A 17,939-nucleotide genomic window follows, 5' to 3' on the forward strand; every position below is an offset into this window, starting at 1 on the left:
TTTAGGGTATCAAAAGATAATTTGGAATGGTCGATAGTAGTCTCATGGAAAGAAATAAAATGTAAGTAGCCAAGGCCCCATAGCCTAATTGAAAATTGCTGTATGTTATAAAGTACCACTAAGGTTTTATAACTCTTAGCCTAATATTTACTTTTTTAGGCTAGATAGAACTGGTCTATGGCTAGGCCTATATCTAGACCTATTTGGGGAATGTGGGGTGAATTGTTGCAACATAGCTTAATCTTAAACACTACAAAGAGCATGAAATTGGAATTCTAAAGGTGCTATTCAATTTCTTTTGTAGTTTTCTCTCTATAAAAGCTTATGGCAATGCCAGATTTTGTTCACTACTTAGCTATGTAAAATACAACCATGCCAGTAAATACATGTTCTGTCCAAATATACTAATCACTTCCTTTGCAAATTCTATTGCTGGATAAATTTTGAATTAATCAATACTTGGCTAGTTCTAAGATAGATAAATGGGTCTTTTTATGTTTTTTTTTTTCCTAATATGGCAATACAATAGCTTTCATCAAAATTTTGGTAAAAATTTTGAATTATGACACCTGATAAGGAGACATGTTATTCTTACTTTAAAATATGTACAATGATCCTAGTTAACATATTATTCAAGGGGAGAACCTTTATCATCAAGTCTTTCCTCTTTTTCCCTTCTTTTTCCAACTTAAAAGAAAAAATTACAATTTTTGCCATGCTCTCAACACAATGTGTAAATCTTTAAAAATTGCTGCTATAAATTGTTTTTTATACATAGCATTCATCCCAGTCATTGTTTATTTCGTTTTTTTTTAATGATAAATAAGTCAGTGGTGAAAAGTGGTGATTTTGTATATTCACCTCATCATTTTCAATAATAATAATAAAAAAAAATTATACCCCCACCCCCTAATGTGCAAATATATAACAAAAATTGCATTCTGATTCTAAATATAACCATCACTTACATCACAAATAAATTTTGCCCCTACCCCCATGATGTGCAAATATATAGCCTGATTTGGATATATTTAGGGGTTGGGGTACAGTTCATTTGGTTATATTTAGGTTCACAATGCTATTTTGGTTATATATTTGCACATTAGGGGGGTGGGGGTAAATACTCTCTATGTATATGTATGTTTATAGCAATATTTTGTATTTTTGCCACTGTTTTATCTGGAATAAACAATGACCAGTATGAACACTATCTATAAAGAAACAATTTATAGCATCAATTTCAAAAGATTTATGCATTGCATTTAGAGCTTGGAAAAATGAAAATTTCTTTCTTTTAAGTTAGAAAAAGAAGGGAGAAACAGAAAAGAATTGAGGATAAAGGTTCTCCCCTGGGATAATATGCTAACTAGGACCATTATACATATTTTAAAGTTAGAATTATCTTCTTAACATGTCCCCTTATCAGGGGCCACAATTCTAAATTTTTACTGAAATTTCATGTTAGCTCTGCAGAAGACCCAGCATTATACCTTATTGTAACAAAATGGTTGCTAGAAATTCTAAAAGCTACCTTAAAACAACCATACATGCATACTTACCTCATTCCTAAAAGGGGCAGTGCTTTGTAGCATTCTAGCTGGTCAGCACTACATAAGGAAAATATCTTAAAAAAAGAAGTACCATTAGATTCCTTATTTTATGCTCTTTTCAGTATAACTTAATAGTTACTACCATGTCAATGCACTCTCATCCCCTTGATTTTCCCATATAGAGGTTCTAAATAATCTATTTCTTTGTTGTTTATCATCTTGTGAGGCATCACACATTATTTTGTAAAATGCTGAATTCTTTAATTGTGAAAACATTCTTTCTAAGTAAACTCAGTAAAATTGTTGGATAAAAGGTTAGTGAAAAAAAACAGTAGAATAAACATCATAATGTTATTGATGGAAATAAACTCCATATCATAAAATAAGAATATCATTGTTTTAGGTTTTTTTTATAGTTTTATATTATAGGTCTTAAATCCTTAAATTTTACCTTAAATTACTGGGTATTGAACATTGACAACCCTGAACAGTTTTGTCTTAGAAAAGTAAAACATCCAAAATTTAATGTCGCCTGCAGGTTAATTAAGCCACAAAGATATTTTTTTTTTACCTTTGGGTAGCAAAAAATCATTAAAAAAACAACAAAGATAAGCTTAGCTAGTAAAAAAGACAGATCACAGAAAGAAAATTCAAACTTGGTTGAGATTCAAGTGCAACCATCCTCAGTACAAAATTAGACATAGAGAGAATATTGATAAATATTCATACAACATTAAAAAAGCTTAAAAAATAAATATTAAGATTAGACTCTATTCCTCTTCTCTTCCCCAAGTAAAAATTTAGAGTCCACTTCTCCCAATCATCCCTTGTGGTTTTGTCTTGTTCCCCAAGTCTTTTCTCTATTGATCACCTCATAATATATATATTATCTTGACTTACCTAAATACTGAACTGAGATATATTATGAGTCCCATAAGACCTTTCTCTGTAGAAAAGTATAGGTGGATCACTTGGAGTTAGTTTATATCCTTAAGTAAATTCATTATAGTTTTTCTTGTTGATATAGGGGAAAGCAGTTAGGTGGATGGGAGACAATATTTTACCTGTTTTGCTTGTGTTTGAAGTCTCCAAAATAATTGCTTCAAAGTTTGTATCCAATGTGTCTCAATTGATTTTTTGTTATATATATTTATTATTTTTACTATTTAGGTGGATTTTTAAGAATGTTGATGTGTTGTAACATATGGGCTTTTGTCTCTTGTTTTGGAACACTTAGCACATTACAGTTTGATACAATATTCATTAATTGATTACTTGTTCTTTGTTGTTTTGTGTTAATATTCTTTTTATTCACTTTAAAATAAAATTCTATTTAATGTTGTTTTCTGTTATTGATATCAAATCTTCTTTTGGTTAGTCTCAATTTAGTTTTTGTTGTTGTTGTTGACTTTGACTCAGTGGGCTTGAAATTGGCAGTGTCTTCAATTAAATATCTTATCTATCTTCTTCACATCTGGAAATCATTTTAAAAACTAAATTAAATCAGATAAATAAAGGCAGAAAAATCTGGAGCTTAGATAGTTTTTCTATTTTAGAGGCATAAATCTGAAGACAAAGTGAAGTAAATAACCTGCAGCCTAGTTTCCAACTTTCAAACATTTTCTAGTTGCAGGTCTTATTGTGTAGCAGGCTTAGGCTGGTTTGCTTCTAAGGAGTATAAAAAATACAAAAGCAAAGTAAAAAATATTGGAAATATTTTAATATAGTAAATATAGTAAAGTTTCTATGTTGACCACCAAAATCAGTCTTTTTATCATATAACTATTTTTGTTGCAATTTGTCATTATAAAAAATAGAAATGTAAATAAAATGGTGTTAACTTTTGAGATGCATTGATCTTTGCTTTTTGTGCTTATATCTTCCATCTATTTTATAGGATTTGAGCTCCTTGTTTTCTTTAGAAGATACATCATTGAAGTTTGGTAATTATTCTAATTCTACAGATATCTAATTGCTCAGAGCAGTCAAGAGAAGGCCACTGTGTATTTAACAGTATTGGTGAATCATGGAAACACCCAACCACTTGGGTATCACTGCTGTTAAACAAGGTAAATGGCATTATGATAGATTGAGCCATTTGCTGCTTATTTGTCCTTCTTTGCTTACTAAATTGGATGGTAATTGTAATTCCCTATTTATTTTGGTTGCTTGTACTTGAAAAAAAAAACTAACTATAAAACCTTTTTTATTAGTTTTTATAAAATGCACTGAACAAGTTTTTTAGTCATGCTATTTTTGGCAATTTACTGCCTCTTTGCAATTTGTTAAATGATCACCCTAGAATTAATGAGCAAAACATCAGTTTCAATAACATCATTTTCTCCCTAGATAGCTGTTACTAATTTTGAATGAAGGCTAAAAGATTATCACCACTTCCTACAGAAAATAAAAAAATAGATCAACTTTAAGTTTCAAACACATTTCTTAGATTAACAAAAATGTTCAAATTTGGAGATTTGAGCTAGTTTACAATGTTTTGTCAGAAGGTTTGTGTGATGTATGAAGAAAATTTGTAGAGAAAAATTTCCTGTAAGGCAGTGGTTAACGTCTGGAATTTTGATATCAGTTAAGAAAAAAAAATTAGTCATTTAAAAAGCAGTTAAAGAATCCAACTGATTATAATATTAAAAATTTTCAAATTTTCAAAAATAAAAATAAGCATTTTTCTTCATACCTTCCATCTCCTCAAACTAACTAACTTTTTTCTTGGGCATATTTCTCTCTCTGAAATAACGAAAATAGTGTGTGATCTAAATCCAGATAATTCAGTGGGAATTGACGGGTCTAGTTGTATAATTGTTAAAGAAATATTGTCTGCAGTAATTTTACCATTACAGTATATAATTAATCTTTCATTTAAAACTGGAGTTTTCCCATCTGCTTTTAAAGAAGCAAGGATAATTCCACTTCACAAAGGTGACTCTCTTGAAAACCCATCAAATTACCGCCCTATTTCTATTTTTTCAGCATTTTCTAAAATATTTGAGAAGGCAATTTATAAGAAGTTCTATGACTTTCTTAAATTGTCTAATTTTTTCTCCAGTTCCCAGTTTGGTTTTAGGTCAGGAAACAATACTGAACACGCTATCATTGCTCTCATCCAATATATTCATGAATTCTTAGATAAAGATGAAATTCCAGCAATAACATATTTAGATTTAAAAAAAGCATTCAATACACTACCCCATTGTACTCTTTTTTGTAAATTGTATAATTGTGGTGTGCGCGGACTGGCGTTGTATCTAGTTAAATCTTATCTGGATAAGAGAAAGCAATGAATAGATGGAGGTAATTTCCTCTCTTTGCCTGTTCCTCAGTCCTTGATGGTTGGGGTACCTCAGGGCTCTGTTCTAGGTCCTCTGCTTTTTCTAATTTATATAAATGATTTTTACCGCGCTTTGGCAATCCCATGTCTCAGCACACATTTTGCTGATGATACGGCTGTTTTAATTTCTGAGAGGAATGACGAGAAGTTGGAGACACAACTTGATACTGCATTTTCTAATGTTCTTGATTGGTGTTCATCAAGTTTTATTGCTTTGAATTTATCAGAAACTATTTCATAATTTACGGCAGAAAGTCAAATGTTTGTCCTCGTATTACCCGAGTTACTTCTTCAAAATATCTATTATCAATATCTCGGGAGAAAATGATAAAGTAGCTTGGACTTGTGATTGAGGAAAGCTTATCTTTTAAAACACACATTCAAAATATACGCTTAAAGATTTCAAGGTATGTTGGTTTAATGTGCAGGTTGAGTCATTATTTGCCCCACTTTGCTTTACAAAGCATTTATTTTGTTCTGATTCAGTCTAATATTAATTATTGTTCTCTGTTTATCTACATTTAAAAGCCATATTAAACCAATACAGATTTTACAAAATAAAGTCCTAAGAATCCTGAAACTTTTTATTGCATCACCTATTGTACTTCCAAATAAGTCCTCTACAGCATCTTTATATACTTATCTAGATATACTTCCAATTTCTCAACAATTTACTTTTAAAGCGATTATTTTCAAATTTAATCATGACATTAAGAAATTACTGCCATATTACCTCAATCAAAGTTTGTTCTTCCAATCACAAGATTTACATCATTATAACATGCGACAAAAAAAAGAGCATCTACATTGACAAGTATAGTACTGAGAGATCTAAATTCGCTCCGTTCGTGTCAATAGCCCGGTGCAGGGATGCTCACAAGGATTTTATTGATCAATTTTCTTCTGTCCATTTAATAAAAAGGAATCTTAAATTTCATTTAGTTCAGGATTACTTTTAATTAAGCGTCTTTTTAATATGACAAAGTTATTTGTTTGGTTTTTTGTTCTGGGTGAATATGGACCTCTTGGCTATCTTTTAGTATTAATTTATATTTAATAATATTGATTTTTTTTTTATTTATATATGGATCCTGGGCTAGCTGCTACTTTCATATTATTGTTGTATTATAGTATCTTTGCCGTCGTAATTATCTTTGTATTGTAGTGTAATTTGTTATTGTATCTTTGTCTAGGCTTAGTTTTTTGAGCTTGTCTCCCCATGGGCCTATGTCAATTATATACATGTATATGTTAATAATAAAATGATTGAACTTGAAAAAAAACTTGAAAGACATCCCCTAGCAGTGTCCTGACCTAGTTTAGAGGATAAACACTTTAGGAGTAGAGGAATCCCAAAACTTAATCTTTTGACATGAGTACAGTTTTGAGTTGCTTGTAATTGGCATTTATATCCTACCTCACTAAAATGGTAACCCAGGATTTCTGCATCAGACTTTAATAATTGTTGCATCCATATTATTCAAGAAGAATAAGATAGTTTTTGAATGATAAATAGGTAAAAATAAATATATCAGAAATTCTAATAGGGAAATAGTATATACTGCTAGCAGGTCAAATTAGCATGATTTTCTTTCTTGCTTCCATTATCTTCAAAAACTATCTCTTGTCTTTTAAGAAGACAATATGCACTAGTCTCAGTGAAAATAATGGAATGGCTTACTTTGGTGTTCTTGTTTCAAACAATATATCTGGTTTTTCAAATGTTTTTAAATACAGTTTTGTTAATTAAAGATAAAAACAGCAAATTACAAAAAAAAAAAAGTATGAATCATTCTTTAAGACTTTTTGAAAAACACTGACCGAAATTTAACCAATTTAATTTAAAATTTATTCAATTTAAACAAAATTTAAACAATTTGTTTTTGATGGGAAGCAAAAGCTGCAGAAATGATTAAAAAACCATGAATGATCCAAAGTAGGTTTATTTCTAGCACCTCAGCTTTGAGTTTCTTTTATTGTTTTTTTTTGTATGAGCTTTTTATGTGGTCTTTACTGTAATCTTTGTAGAAACTGAAGATGAATCCTCAGATGTTGATAAAGATGTGTTTGGAAGTGAACATTCTATATTTTCAGTAGAACACGAAGCCAATCTTTTTGCTATTTCTGCTGACATATCTCCATATTGTATTGCTAATTCTAACCATCTTCAGCAGGAGTTCACCGCTGACGGTGACAAAGGTATGCTTTAGATATGCTAACCTTTTTCTAAATATTTACGTTTCCGAAATGAAAAAATTGTACCTTTGACTTCCATTGAAGTTACAGATAGGCTTGAAAGATCTGTAATTGAGTGCTTGCTGCGTTTGAGGGCTCTAGTTGAATTGCATCACTTGGAAAAAAAAGTCCTGCGTGGTTTTAAATATTAGGAAAGATAATTCCTAGGAAATATTAGGAAACACAATCATAATTAAATCACTGAACAAAATGCCAAACTTAATCGTATTTTAAACAACACAATCTTAAATTGGAAGCGTCCCATAGGTAGGCGCAAAGAGAAATTTCACAGTTTTACCCTGTTTTTTTAAAGCTGGGTGACCAACTGGAAAAGATATTAAAAAGACATAGCCTGAAAGTAGCATTAAGTAGCTCAAATGAATCACAGCCCTTTTATAATTGTTTGAAAGATAAAATCAGCCCGAGACTGGGGAGTGATGTTTAAAGGATCCCCTGTTCATGCGATCATCTCTATAAAGGTTAAAACTCACTAACACTTGTAAGAGAGGTAGTTGACACACAAATAATTAATTGACAAAGCCACTGTTACCTCTGTTAATGGTCTGTTGCAAGTTTTCAGACAGGCTGTCAAAATTAATAAATATATACAACAAAAATTAGCCCTAATAAAGGGATACCAGAGAAGCTTATTTGAGCACCATTTATAATGAACTTATTAATTAAGATTTCTCTCTTTTAAATCATAATATTTCAAAGTCTGGAAGAATAGGAAGATAAGTCTGCAAACCAAGATTAGAATATTAGAAGCTACAGTGATGACAGTGGTCAAATATGGCTCTGAAGCATGGACGCTCCGAAAAGCGGATGAAGATTTGCTAGATGTTTTCCAGAGAAATTGCTTAAGGATTGTTCTGGGTACCCGGCTGACTGACCGTATTTCAAACAATAGGCTATACGAAAAATGTGGTTCAATACCGCTTTCTCGGTCTATAATGAAAGAAAGGTTGAGGTGGTTAGGGCATGTTGTGCGGATGAAGGATGACAGATTGCCGAAGATTGTTCTTTTCGGCCAACCATGTAGGGCTGAACGGAAAGCAGGTCGTCCTCGCCTGGGGTGGGAGGACTTCATAAAGAAAGATTTAAAAGAAATGGGAACTTCGTGGGCGGGTGTAAAAAAAGAGGCTTTAAACAGATTGGGATGAAAGAGAAGCGTGCGTAGCTGTGCTGGCCTCAGGCGGCTTGATGCTTCGGTGAGTTGTTAGTAGTAGTAGTAGTAGTATTGTTTATTTTAGTGGTTTTGTTTTATAGAATTTCATTGTTCTTCCATCTTAGTTCTGAGGACGGCTGAGTGGAGGTCTCGGATAAAATATTTGCATTGCATGTTTGCTTTTTCACTTATAAACATCTTTATTTTTTCTTCTTTCTGAGTTTTTCCTCATCTTGTTTTGCTAGTGATCCAAACCATAGTCACAATATTTTTTTTTTTAAGATCATTTTAGTTTCATTAATGCAGCACTAACAGTTGAAGAAGTGGAAAGTTTAGCATATGAGGTGCAACCAGCCTTCTTGGGGCGTCACTCATTTGCGAATCAAATGGAAACTGGCATCATTCATAAGTATTTCATCTTTAAATTAAAACTGGATAGCGAATTTGGTATTATATGCCCAGAATTTCTGAAAGTTCACGATTGGTTGGCATCATTGGTGATTAAACTTATTTGGTGTTTTTTTTTCATGCCAGAACAATATAAAACAAGTTTTTTTTATTTCTTCTAAAAGCCTTCTTGGTTGAATGTATCCCTCGTATTTGAAAGACAGGCATGAAAATTGTTGGCTTGAGAATTATTACAATTTTACATGCTACATGAGAATTATTGTATGGCTTTTATGATATAGGCATGTATAGTTCCTAAAGTAAGAAACCAAATAAACAATTTTTTTTTCAACTGAAAATATGGAGCAACATTAAAACTTGAAACGAGCCGAAGTTATTTCTTATATGACGGGTGCTGCTCCTTCCTCGACACCCGCTCTTTGCACCAAAGTTTTAATTTTTTTTTTGGAAATTCTTCTCATTCAAGTCCAATGGGCCTTGATCACCTGGGTGTTTAATCAGCTTTTGAATGGGTGTTTGATCATATTGTAATGTTTAAAGTTATCAAACGGGTGTTGATCAAATTTTCTCAAAGAATTGTGCCCGAAAGTCAAAGTTTAGCATAAAGAGAAAGGGATGAAGAGGAGGCAGCTCCCTTCATATGCAGAATAATATCGGTTCATTTTTAAATTTTAATGTTACTCCTTATATTCAGTTGAAAAACTCATTTTTCATTAATAAATGTCTGACCCTTTTCTAATCTTGCTAGGAAATCTCCCCCACTCTGTGTAAAATTCCCCCTTGAAAGTTCCTCCGGAGTACTTACCTCTTCACAGAACCCCCCCCCCCCTGTAGAAAATACCCTCCCTAAAATTTATGACTGTTTCCAGTCACAAATACTATATGTAATCGACAATTTGTGTCCCAGTGTCCCAGAAAATCCCAGTGTCTATGATCCCCAAAGTCATAGTTAGTAGACTTTTCAACTACGCTGAACCTAATGGCTATGTTAAAAAATTTGATTGGATGTCTGGGCAAAAACGCGTGTGTAAGGGGGGATAGCTGAACTCAATATTTTTGGTGACTTAAAAAGGGCACTAGAACTTTCTGTTTCTGACCCCTCTCCTGATTGTTTGGAACAAGTCGATGCAATTACCCATAGGGAAAAAATATACCCATACGTGATCTTTCTTGTGACAAAAATACAAGATTCTACAGTTTTGGTTTTAAATTTTGAGCCCTACTCTGCAGTAGAGTTATCTAATAGGTTGAATCTGATGGCATGATCTTCATTACGAGTGTTTGATATTGGAGGATGTTCTCTCCTTTTGTTTGAAAATCAGGCGAATAATGTTTTCCTGTTTCAGTTACTATTGAGCTGAGTTGCTCCTTACTTACATTTCTTTACCACAAACTGTTTCATGATTTGCTTTTTGTCTGGCAACTAGTGTAGTTCATACTATTAGCTTTTTGATTGCCAGAAATACCTTGATTGGTCACAAAAATAAGGTCAACTATCCTTTTGAACGAAAATATTTGCAAAATGTATAACAAATATCGATTTGGAAGATTTTAAATAAAAAGAAATTCATCAGAAATCTGTTATTGTTCTATAAGTCAGAAATCTGAAATCTCACCATTATAACCAAAATTACTGAAAAAACAAAATATGTTGCTTGAGAGTTTAATGTACATACGGGCATCCCCAAAGCTGATAAGACTATTGAATTTGGTCTAATGTAATTAACTCATTACTTTTCTTGTAAAATGTTTTGTGAGGAACGTTTTTTTAAATCACTTTCTGGCAGTTGTTAGCTGGCATAGTCTTTTTTATTGGTGAAGAAAAGAATATGTAAAAGCTTCTCGATTTTACTCTGTAAGAATCCAGATTTTGGTTTACTACTAGAAGAGGTAATAGTAGCAGTTCTAAGTTTCAGCTTAATCCCCTTACTTATTCTTGAGATATTGGTGACACGTTTTATTGACAACTATCACGCACATACTCCCTTTGGATTTAGTTTTGAAGCAACATCAATTTTTCATGAATGTTTTACTAATTACTCTATACCAGTCCTGAGATATCCCGCCTGGACGTCTTGACAGCCTGGATGCTCTTAAAACTAGAGTTCAATAATAGCAGTAATTGTAGCGGAAGTAGTATCAAAAGTGGTAATAATATTGATAGCCCTGAAAGTTTAAGCCTAATATCCTTAGGTGTTGCTTGGATATTGCTAATACCCACCTTTGATAAACCACATGTATATTGTGAGTTTGATTCAGTTCTATTTTGACCTCACCATTCGCTGAAAATGTTACTAATACCTTTAGCTTTTGCAATAGTGGAGTCATAGTAGCAGAAGTAATAGTAGAAGCATAAGGAGTAGTATTAGTGATTGCCATAGTAGTATTTAGTACGCTAGAAACTTATAATTTGGCACTTGTGGAAAACTTGTTAGTAAATTTGACTTGCAATTAATGGGAAAGCTATCCCGTGGTAATTTAAATATACGGTCTTGTACTTTTGCATAGGCATAGTTTTTTCCTTGCTGAATCAATGGTATTTTATTTATACGTATTCAGCTACGAATTGAAGTTTGTTATTTTTTACCATAATGTCAGGTTGGGTTAGGTAGCAGTAATTGTATTCACATTGTGCTGTTTTTTCCTTTTGGATAACATGCATGCACATAATGTGTTTTAATTTAACTCGAGGTTCCCCTCAACAGTCTCTGACAGTTCCACAGTAATACCCTTAGCCTTAGTAATGATGATAGTAGTAGCAGTGGTAGTCATGGTATTACTACTACTTGTAGTATCCAAATAATTCATTTTTATTGCTTCAGCATAACCCTAAACATGCTCTGTTTGTTTCAACCTAATAATCATGTGTTTCAATTTGGTTCAACGTCCTCCTCAACGTTCCAAAATTCCCTTAACATATATTCTCCTCGACATAGACTATTCCTGGGATATTGCTCATATGCCCTTTGGCAATCTGCATACACGGAGTATGTTTTGATTCAGTTCAACATCCCCCTAAACGTTCCCTGAAAGTTTCATCTTCATACCCCTAGCCTAAGCAGTAGTAGTCGTTGTAGAGGTAGCAGCCTTTGTAATAGGAGAATTATGCACAAAGTGCCTTTTAGTTAGTTCTACCTCCCTCTTAACACTCTTTGTAAGTTTCAATTTAATGCTCAAAGCTGTTCATGAGAAATTGCTCATACCATTTTTTGGTGTATGTTAAGGGAATTTTGGCAATCAGAATGCGCAAAGTGCATTTTGATTATCACCTCACTACCTATGACCTTTTTTTACACCAAAGTACGCTTCTCTTTTCCAGCCCTCTCCGAGAGAGCCATGGGATGGTTGACATCCCACGAGGCTTAGCTATTGAACCTTTCAAGAACGCCGAAAAAAATTAACTCAAACCGAGCTGAAACTAAAAGGTGTAAGACTGACGCCCCTATGCCTTCTAAAGATCATAGTCAATTTTTTATTTACTGAAAACGAAATATATTTTAATTGTTTTCTCTTTTTATTGATTTGATAAATTGGAGTTATTAAGACTTTCAGGAATTAATAACAAGACATATACAAAACTGTCAATCAATATTCATTGTTTAGTTTTTTCAGAAATCTTTATACTCGTGATGAATTAATTTTTTCTTTTTTCGATAGTATGATACTACGAGAAATAAAAACAAATCGCCCGAAAAAAGGATTGTTTTCAGTAAAGGGCAAATTATATTCTGTTTTTTAGAAGGCAAGGGGGTATCAGCCCGATTCTCCTTGGTTTGTGCTCGGTTTTAGTTTGACTCTGTTATTTGTTGTAATTTCTGTCTCTTTTGGGCTTCAATTATTTCACTTTTTTTCTGCTCGTCTTTGGATAACGTAGCTCTTTACTTTTTTTTAAATAGTTCTTTTTTGGAATTTTTTAAAATTAATAGAAGTTGAGGGTTAATACCTTAATAGATAAAAGACTATAGCCATATTTTCTATACAATTGCATCTTTAAAGAATTGAATATACAACCTCGAGTTTAAGAATTCAAAAATATTGTAAGTTACTAAAAAGCTAATTCAATTATCAAAGAGATACCAGAGACAATTTAGCTGCTAATAATTAATCAGCACAGATAGAATCATAAAAATCAAATTAAGGGGAACAGTAAAATTCAAAATCTTAAAAGTTGAATTGTTTGCAAATAAAAAAGGACTACAAAATTTAAGATAAAGTTATTAATTTCGAGTGATTTTTAATTTTTTTCAGATTTACCTATCATAGGGTCTTATGAAAATGATGTCAGCAAACAAGGATGTGAAACACCTTGCATGCCTGATCTGATAAGCGTATGTCTAAAACAAGAAATGATTGTGGATTGTCGAGAGAATGAGCTGGCAAGTAACATTTATGTATTTTCTGAAAATGATATGGTAAAACAGGAGGTTTGTTGTACTGGAGAAAAGCCTTTCAAAGAGAATGCATATGAGAAAACCTTGCTACAAAGATCCCATCTGTCTGATCATCAAAGAACTCCTAGCGGAGGAAACCCTTTGGACTGTGTTGCGTATACTTCAAGTTCAAATTTCTCTCAAGATGACATAACTCTTACTGGAGAAAAACCTTTCAAATGTGAGATATGTGAAAAAACATTCCGCCAAAAACATCACCTATCTGATCATCAAAGAACTCACACTGGAGAAAAACCTTTCGAATGTGACATATGTGAGAAACGTTTTAGCTCTAGTTCGTATTTGTCTGGACACAGAAGAACTCACAATGGAGAAAAGCCTTTGAAATGTGATATATGTGAAAAAAAATTCCGCCAAAAAACCCACTTATCTGATCATCAAAGAACTCATACGGGAGAAAAACCTTTCAAATGTGACATATGTGAGAAACATTTTAATTCAAGTTCAGGTTTATCTCATCATCAAAGAACTCACACTGGAGAAAAACCTTTCAAATGTGATGTATGTGAGAAACGTTTTAGTTCTACTTCGTATTTGTTTAAACATCAAAGAACTCATACCGGAGATAAACCTTTCGAATGTGATATATGTGAGAAAAATTTCCGCCATAAACACTCCCTATTTAGTCATCAAAGAACTCATACTGGAGAAAAACCTTTCAATTGTCATGTATGTGAGAAACGTTTCATTTCATGTTCCAATTTATCTTATCATCAAAGAACTCATAATGCATGTATGCAAAACAAAATTCCGCCAAAAACATCACCTACCTGATCATTTAAGAATTCACACTGGAAAAAAAACCTTTCGAATGTGATGCAGGTGAGAAAAGTTTTAGTTCTATTCCGTATTTATCTGAACATCAAAAACTCATAGTGGAGGAAAACCTTCAAAATATATTATATGTGGAAAAAATTTCCGCCAAAAAAAAACACCTATCTAATCGATCACAGGACTCGCACCTGAGAAAAGTTTTTCAAATATTATATATTTGAGAAAATGTTTCACTTAAACTTCCAATTTATCTCATCATCAAAAGGATCGTAGTGGAGAAAAATCTTTCAAAGGTAATATATATAAGAACCATTTTACCTCAACTTTTAATTTGTCTGGACTTAAAAGAACTCATACTGGAGAAAAGCCCTTTGAGTTTGGCATGTGTGAAAAAACCTTCAGCTGAAAATCGAACCTTTCTCATCATCAAAGAACTCACAATTGAGAAAACCCGCTTGAATTTGATATATGTGAGAAAAGTTTTGCAACAAGTTCTTTTATCTCGTCATCAAAGAATTCATGCTGGGGGAAAACCGTTTGTGTATACTAGTGAGTTGAAACTATCAGGGAATGTGAAGGGTGATATTTTACTAACAAAATTGCAGTATGTGCATGCTACTACTGCTATGACTAGTACTTTTACTGAAGCCAATGATATGATGGAGGAATGATTATGGCAGGTTAGCCCTAAATCAAAACCCTCTTTGGGAGTCCAGTTTGTCAAAATGACGTATCAGCAAAGAATATTAAATTGAGAAAATAGAGGCAGATTGAGGATTATATTAAATTGAATGAAAAAAAAATAATTGTTCTTTTGGTTTGTAAAAAAGATGTATCAGCAGCATCCCAGCAATGTCTATGGGTATTAGACTTAAACTTTCAAGGTTACGAATATTATTATTAGCCTACTATTGAAACGTTTACTAACTGCTGACCCTCCTCCTCACTGCTGGACCTAATGCATTTTCACTAATATTCCTAGCTGGTATCCTAAAGCTTTCCTCCATAAGACACCATCTGCTGCTTCATGAATAATTTTCCTAAAATCATCCCATCCATTTTCAATTGGTAAAATTTTAGGCTTTAAATTTAGTATTAAACTGATTCTGAAAAATTTCTCTCAAATTCTAATCATGGATTCTACCAGTGTCATAACTTCTGTTATAAGCCTGATTAGAGCATAGCTAAGACAGAAAGTCTGTGAGAGGCAAAGCTGGCACAGCTTTTTAAGAGTCGTTTAAAATATTATCATATTCACCTTATCATGGAGGTCTATCAGATTTCTGGGCTTTTTGAAGGCGATTGGAGACCAAAAAATGTTTCAAAAATGCATGGCCTTCATCTTTAGATTAGCCCTTGACACTTCTAGAGGGTTACCTTTACTTTTAACGTCAATGACAACACTCTTATATACCCCAGTGTCTTAATTGTGCGCACTGTATATAAATTTATGCAGTACAATCAATCATTCCTGATCTCGACAATTAGATAAAGCCGGACCGAGATGCAAGTGCTCCGGGGAACGTTTAATAAGTAGAAACATAAGCGACATTAGATTTTTTCATTGGTAGACGCGTCAGATTTCTCCCGAATGCGAAACATGGCCTCTCCTTTGTAACACTAACTTTTAATTTTAGATTAATTTATTCCAATACATATACATATATTGGTTTTAGTAGTGCAATACATATATTGGTTTTAGTAGTGTAATGTTGTTATTACTGTTTTTAGAAATTACAAGTTGGTTTCAAAGTCTCAAGTAGGTTTCAAATGCATTCTTCCATTCTCCGGTTTACCATCATGCAACGTTAGCTGGCTCATCATCATCTGAATACCAAGTCAAATTATCAGTTATTTTATGACCACATGTTGTACTGATTATAGCTAGATTGTTATGCGTAAAAAAAATGTTGCAGTCTATAATTGTTACTATTTTATTTTACATCGAATTTACCTAGGCTAAGATGCTATCTATCTCTTTTTCTACTGACCTTGTAGGAAAATCCCCTAATAAAAATATATTATTTCTCTCTGGAATCCTGTCTAATTGATCCCATAGCTGTAAGCAAAGTTCATCTGAGTCACTAATAATCTCCATTAGTTGGGTCTACTGGGGCCTATACTATTATGACCGTCCATAGGGAGCATTAGCCTTACTCTTCTTTTTGGTATTTTTTGCTCGTTTAAAGTTTGAATTGGTTGTGTACTGTAATTTCAGTTATTTTCGGGTTTCATTGATTTGGGTTTGATTTGTTAAAAATATCAGTAGTTCAAACTCTGCAAACCCAGGAACACACTGTACAAATTGTTTAAGGAATCATTGTTAGGGTTCAACACGAATATCGTGATTAAAGAGTGGAATTTACATATATCCTCCCCGAGAGGTCTGTAGAAGTAAAGGTCAATAAATTTTAATATGTTATGCTCAACTTGAGCATAGTTTTTTGTGTTTGAGTTATGTTTACGTTCTTACCTAGGCAGTCCTAAAAAATCGCCACGGTTTTTTTTACGGATGGCTGGAGTTGTGTTTGCATGGTTGTTAGTGCCATTGGGGGGGGGGAGGGGTTTGGGAGAAGGTGATCATTTTTTTTTCAATGAATTTATTTGTTTAGGATGTTTCTAGGAATGTTTATGTAAGTAATCGCTACGCGTTAATAAAAATTAAATCTTTTCTCTTGCATAGTGATTTGTATTTGTAATGGTTTATATTTTTGTTTATTATGTTATGTAATGTCAAGTAGTATCTTGCTCTTGGCTATATTGAGCAAAATATATTGCGTTTGAAGATGGCTGTTGCTTTCTCCTACCTTAAACAAGATCGAACAAACGTGGTATTGGAATGAAATTCTAGTTCTGTTTTTGTGTTCTTGTCTGAGGATTCTTATATACTAAGTACGGCGATAAGCAGTAAAGCCAATCTTTCCTTTCACTTTTGTTAGTTTTTCCTTTGCTTGCATGCAGCTATTCATTAATTCAGTTGAATTTGATACGTTTCTGTGGCATGATCTCTTGTGTTGTTTGAAAAAGGTACTAGAGTTTTAAATAATTTTTTAATAAACTCCTTTTCAATCATCTATGACTACAGACTCAGTTCAAAACCCGCTGAAGAAAAAACCCTCGAATGACAGTCCTTCTTATAAAAATAAAATTTTATTTGTGTCACAGGCAGCGCTGTAGCCCTGGTTAAATAAAGAGCGAAATGGGCTGTGTCTATTATATGTTCTTTCACCGAGGCACTTAGTATGAAACGAGTTGTAGTAGAATATTCGGGAAGGACTTATTTGATTGGACATTAAAAGTTCTAGTGGCCTTTTCAAGTGTTAAAAGTGATTGAAGTGCTAGTATCCCTCAAGCCCCTTATTCCTCAAGAGATGTCGGCCCTTTGGATATAGTATTTCCTGTTATTTGCACTTTCAGTAACTTACCCGGTCTGGGCAATTTCCACAAATATAGTCAAAGGGTTTTTGTATTCCCCATTAAAAAAAGACAGAAAGCCTCATTTTGAAGGGGTTTATCTTATTTCTCTCACTCATGTCCTCGAAACTACATGAAAGGGTTCCTTGCAGATTGGTTAGTGGGAACATGTCAACCTCTTCCGATCTGGAGTCATTCAGAAACCTCAAATTCAGTTATACTTCCGATTATCTTTGCTTTGTTATCGACTCTATTATGAAAAATCTCGAAAAGTATAATTTCTGGTTAGATATAATTTCCATCGACCTTCAAAAACTATTTGACCCCTTAAATCACAATATATTAGTTGAAAATTTTGTCACAGAATTTAATTTTAGTTTCTTTTTTTTCGAGGCACATGATGCATTGGACTTTGACATTAGAGTAAAGCTTTTAAATCCATGACAATACTAATATGTTTTCCTTAAATTCTTGCCCTTCATTCTTATTCCTATACCTCTTGAAATTTCTGTGTCCTCCTTTAATTTACTTGGTGTCACAGTTTCTTTAATTTAAATTTGGATAACCACACTAGCATTATCATCCACGGATCT

At 32.9% G+C, this 17,939-nt stretch overlaps 1 protein-coding gene across 4 annotated transcripts in view; it reads left to right on the forward strand.

Annotated features, from left to right (window-relative positions):
* LOC148940863 (uncharacterized) overlaps positions 1–16,465 on the forward strand; it is a 226,281-nt gene extending 209,816 nt beyond the window's left edge. Inside the window, exons 1-4 of one of the 4 annotated variants that reach the window (XM_089105338.1) lie at positions 1–61; positions 3,448–3,619; positions 6,925–7,095; positions 12,956–16,465. In XM_089105338.1, coding sequence (XP_088961464.1) covers positions 3,577–3,619; positions 6,925–7,095; positions 12,956–13,932 — 1,191 coding nt within the window. In that variant the 5' untranslated portion in view covers positions 1–61; positions 3,448–3,576 and the 3' untranslated portion in view covers positions 13,933–16,465. The remainder of the gene's footprint in view (positions 62–3,447; positions 3,620–6,924; positions 7,096–12,955) is intronic. The other 3 variants (XM_089105340.1, XM_089105339.1, XM_089105341.1) reach the window with 3 other exon arrangements.
* The last annotated feature ends 1,474 nt before the right edge of the window (positions 16,466–17,939 follow it).

Source organism: Artemia sp. Qi Xiang Cuo, chromosome 19 (genome assembly GCF_049724085.1).
Source record: "Artemia sp. Qi Xiang Cuo chromosome 19, ASM4972408v1, whole genome shotgun sequence".
Taxonomy (NCBI): Eukaryota; Metazoa; Arthropoda; class Branchiopoda; order Anostraca; family Artemiidae; genus Artemia; species Artemia sp. Qi Xiang Cuo.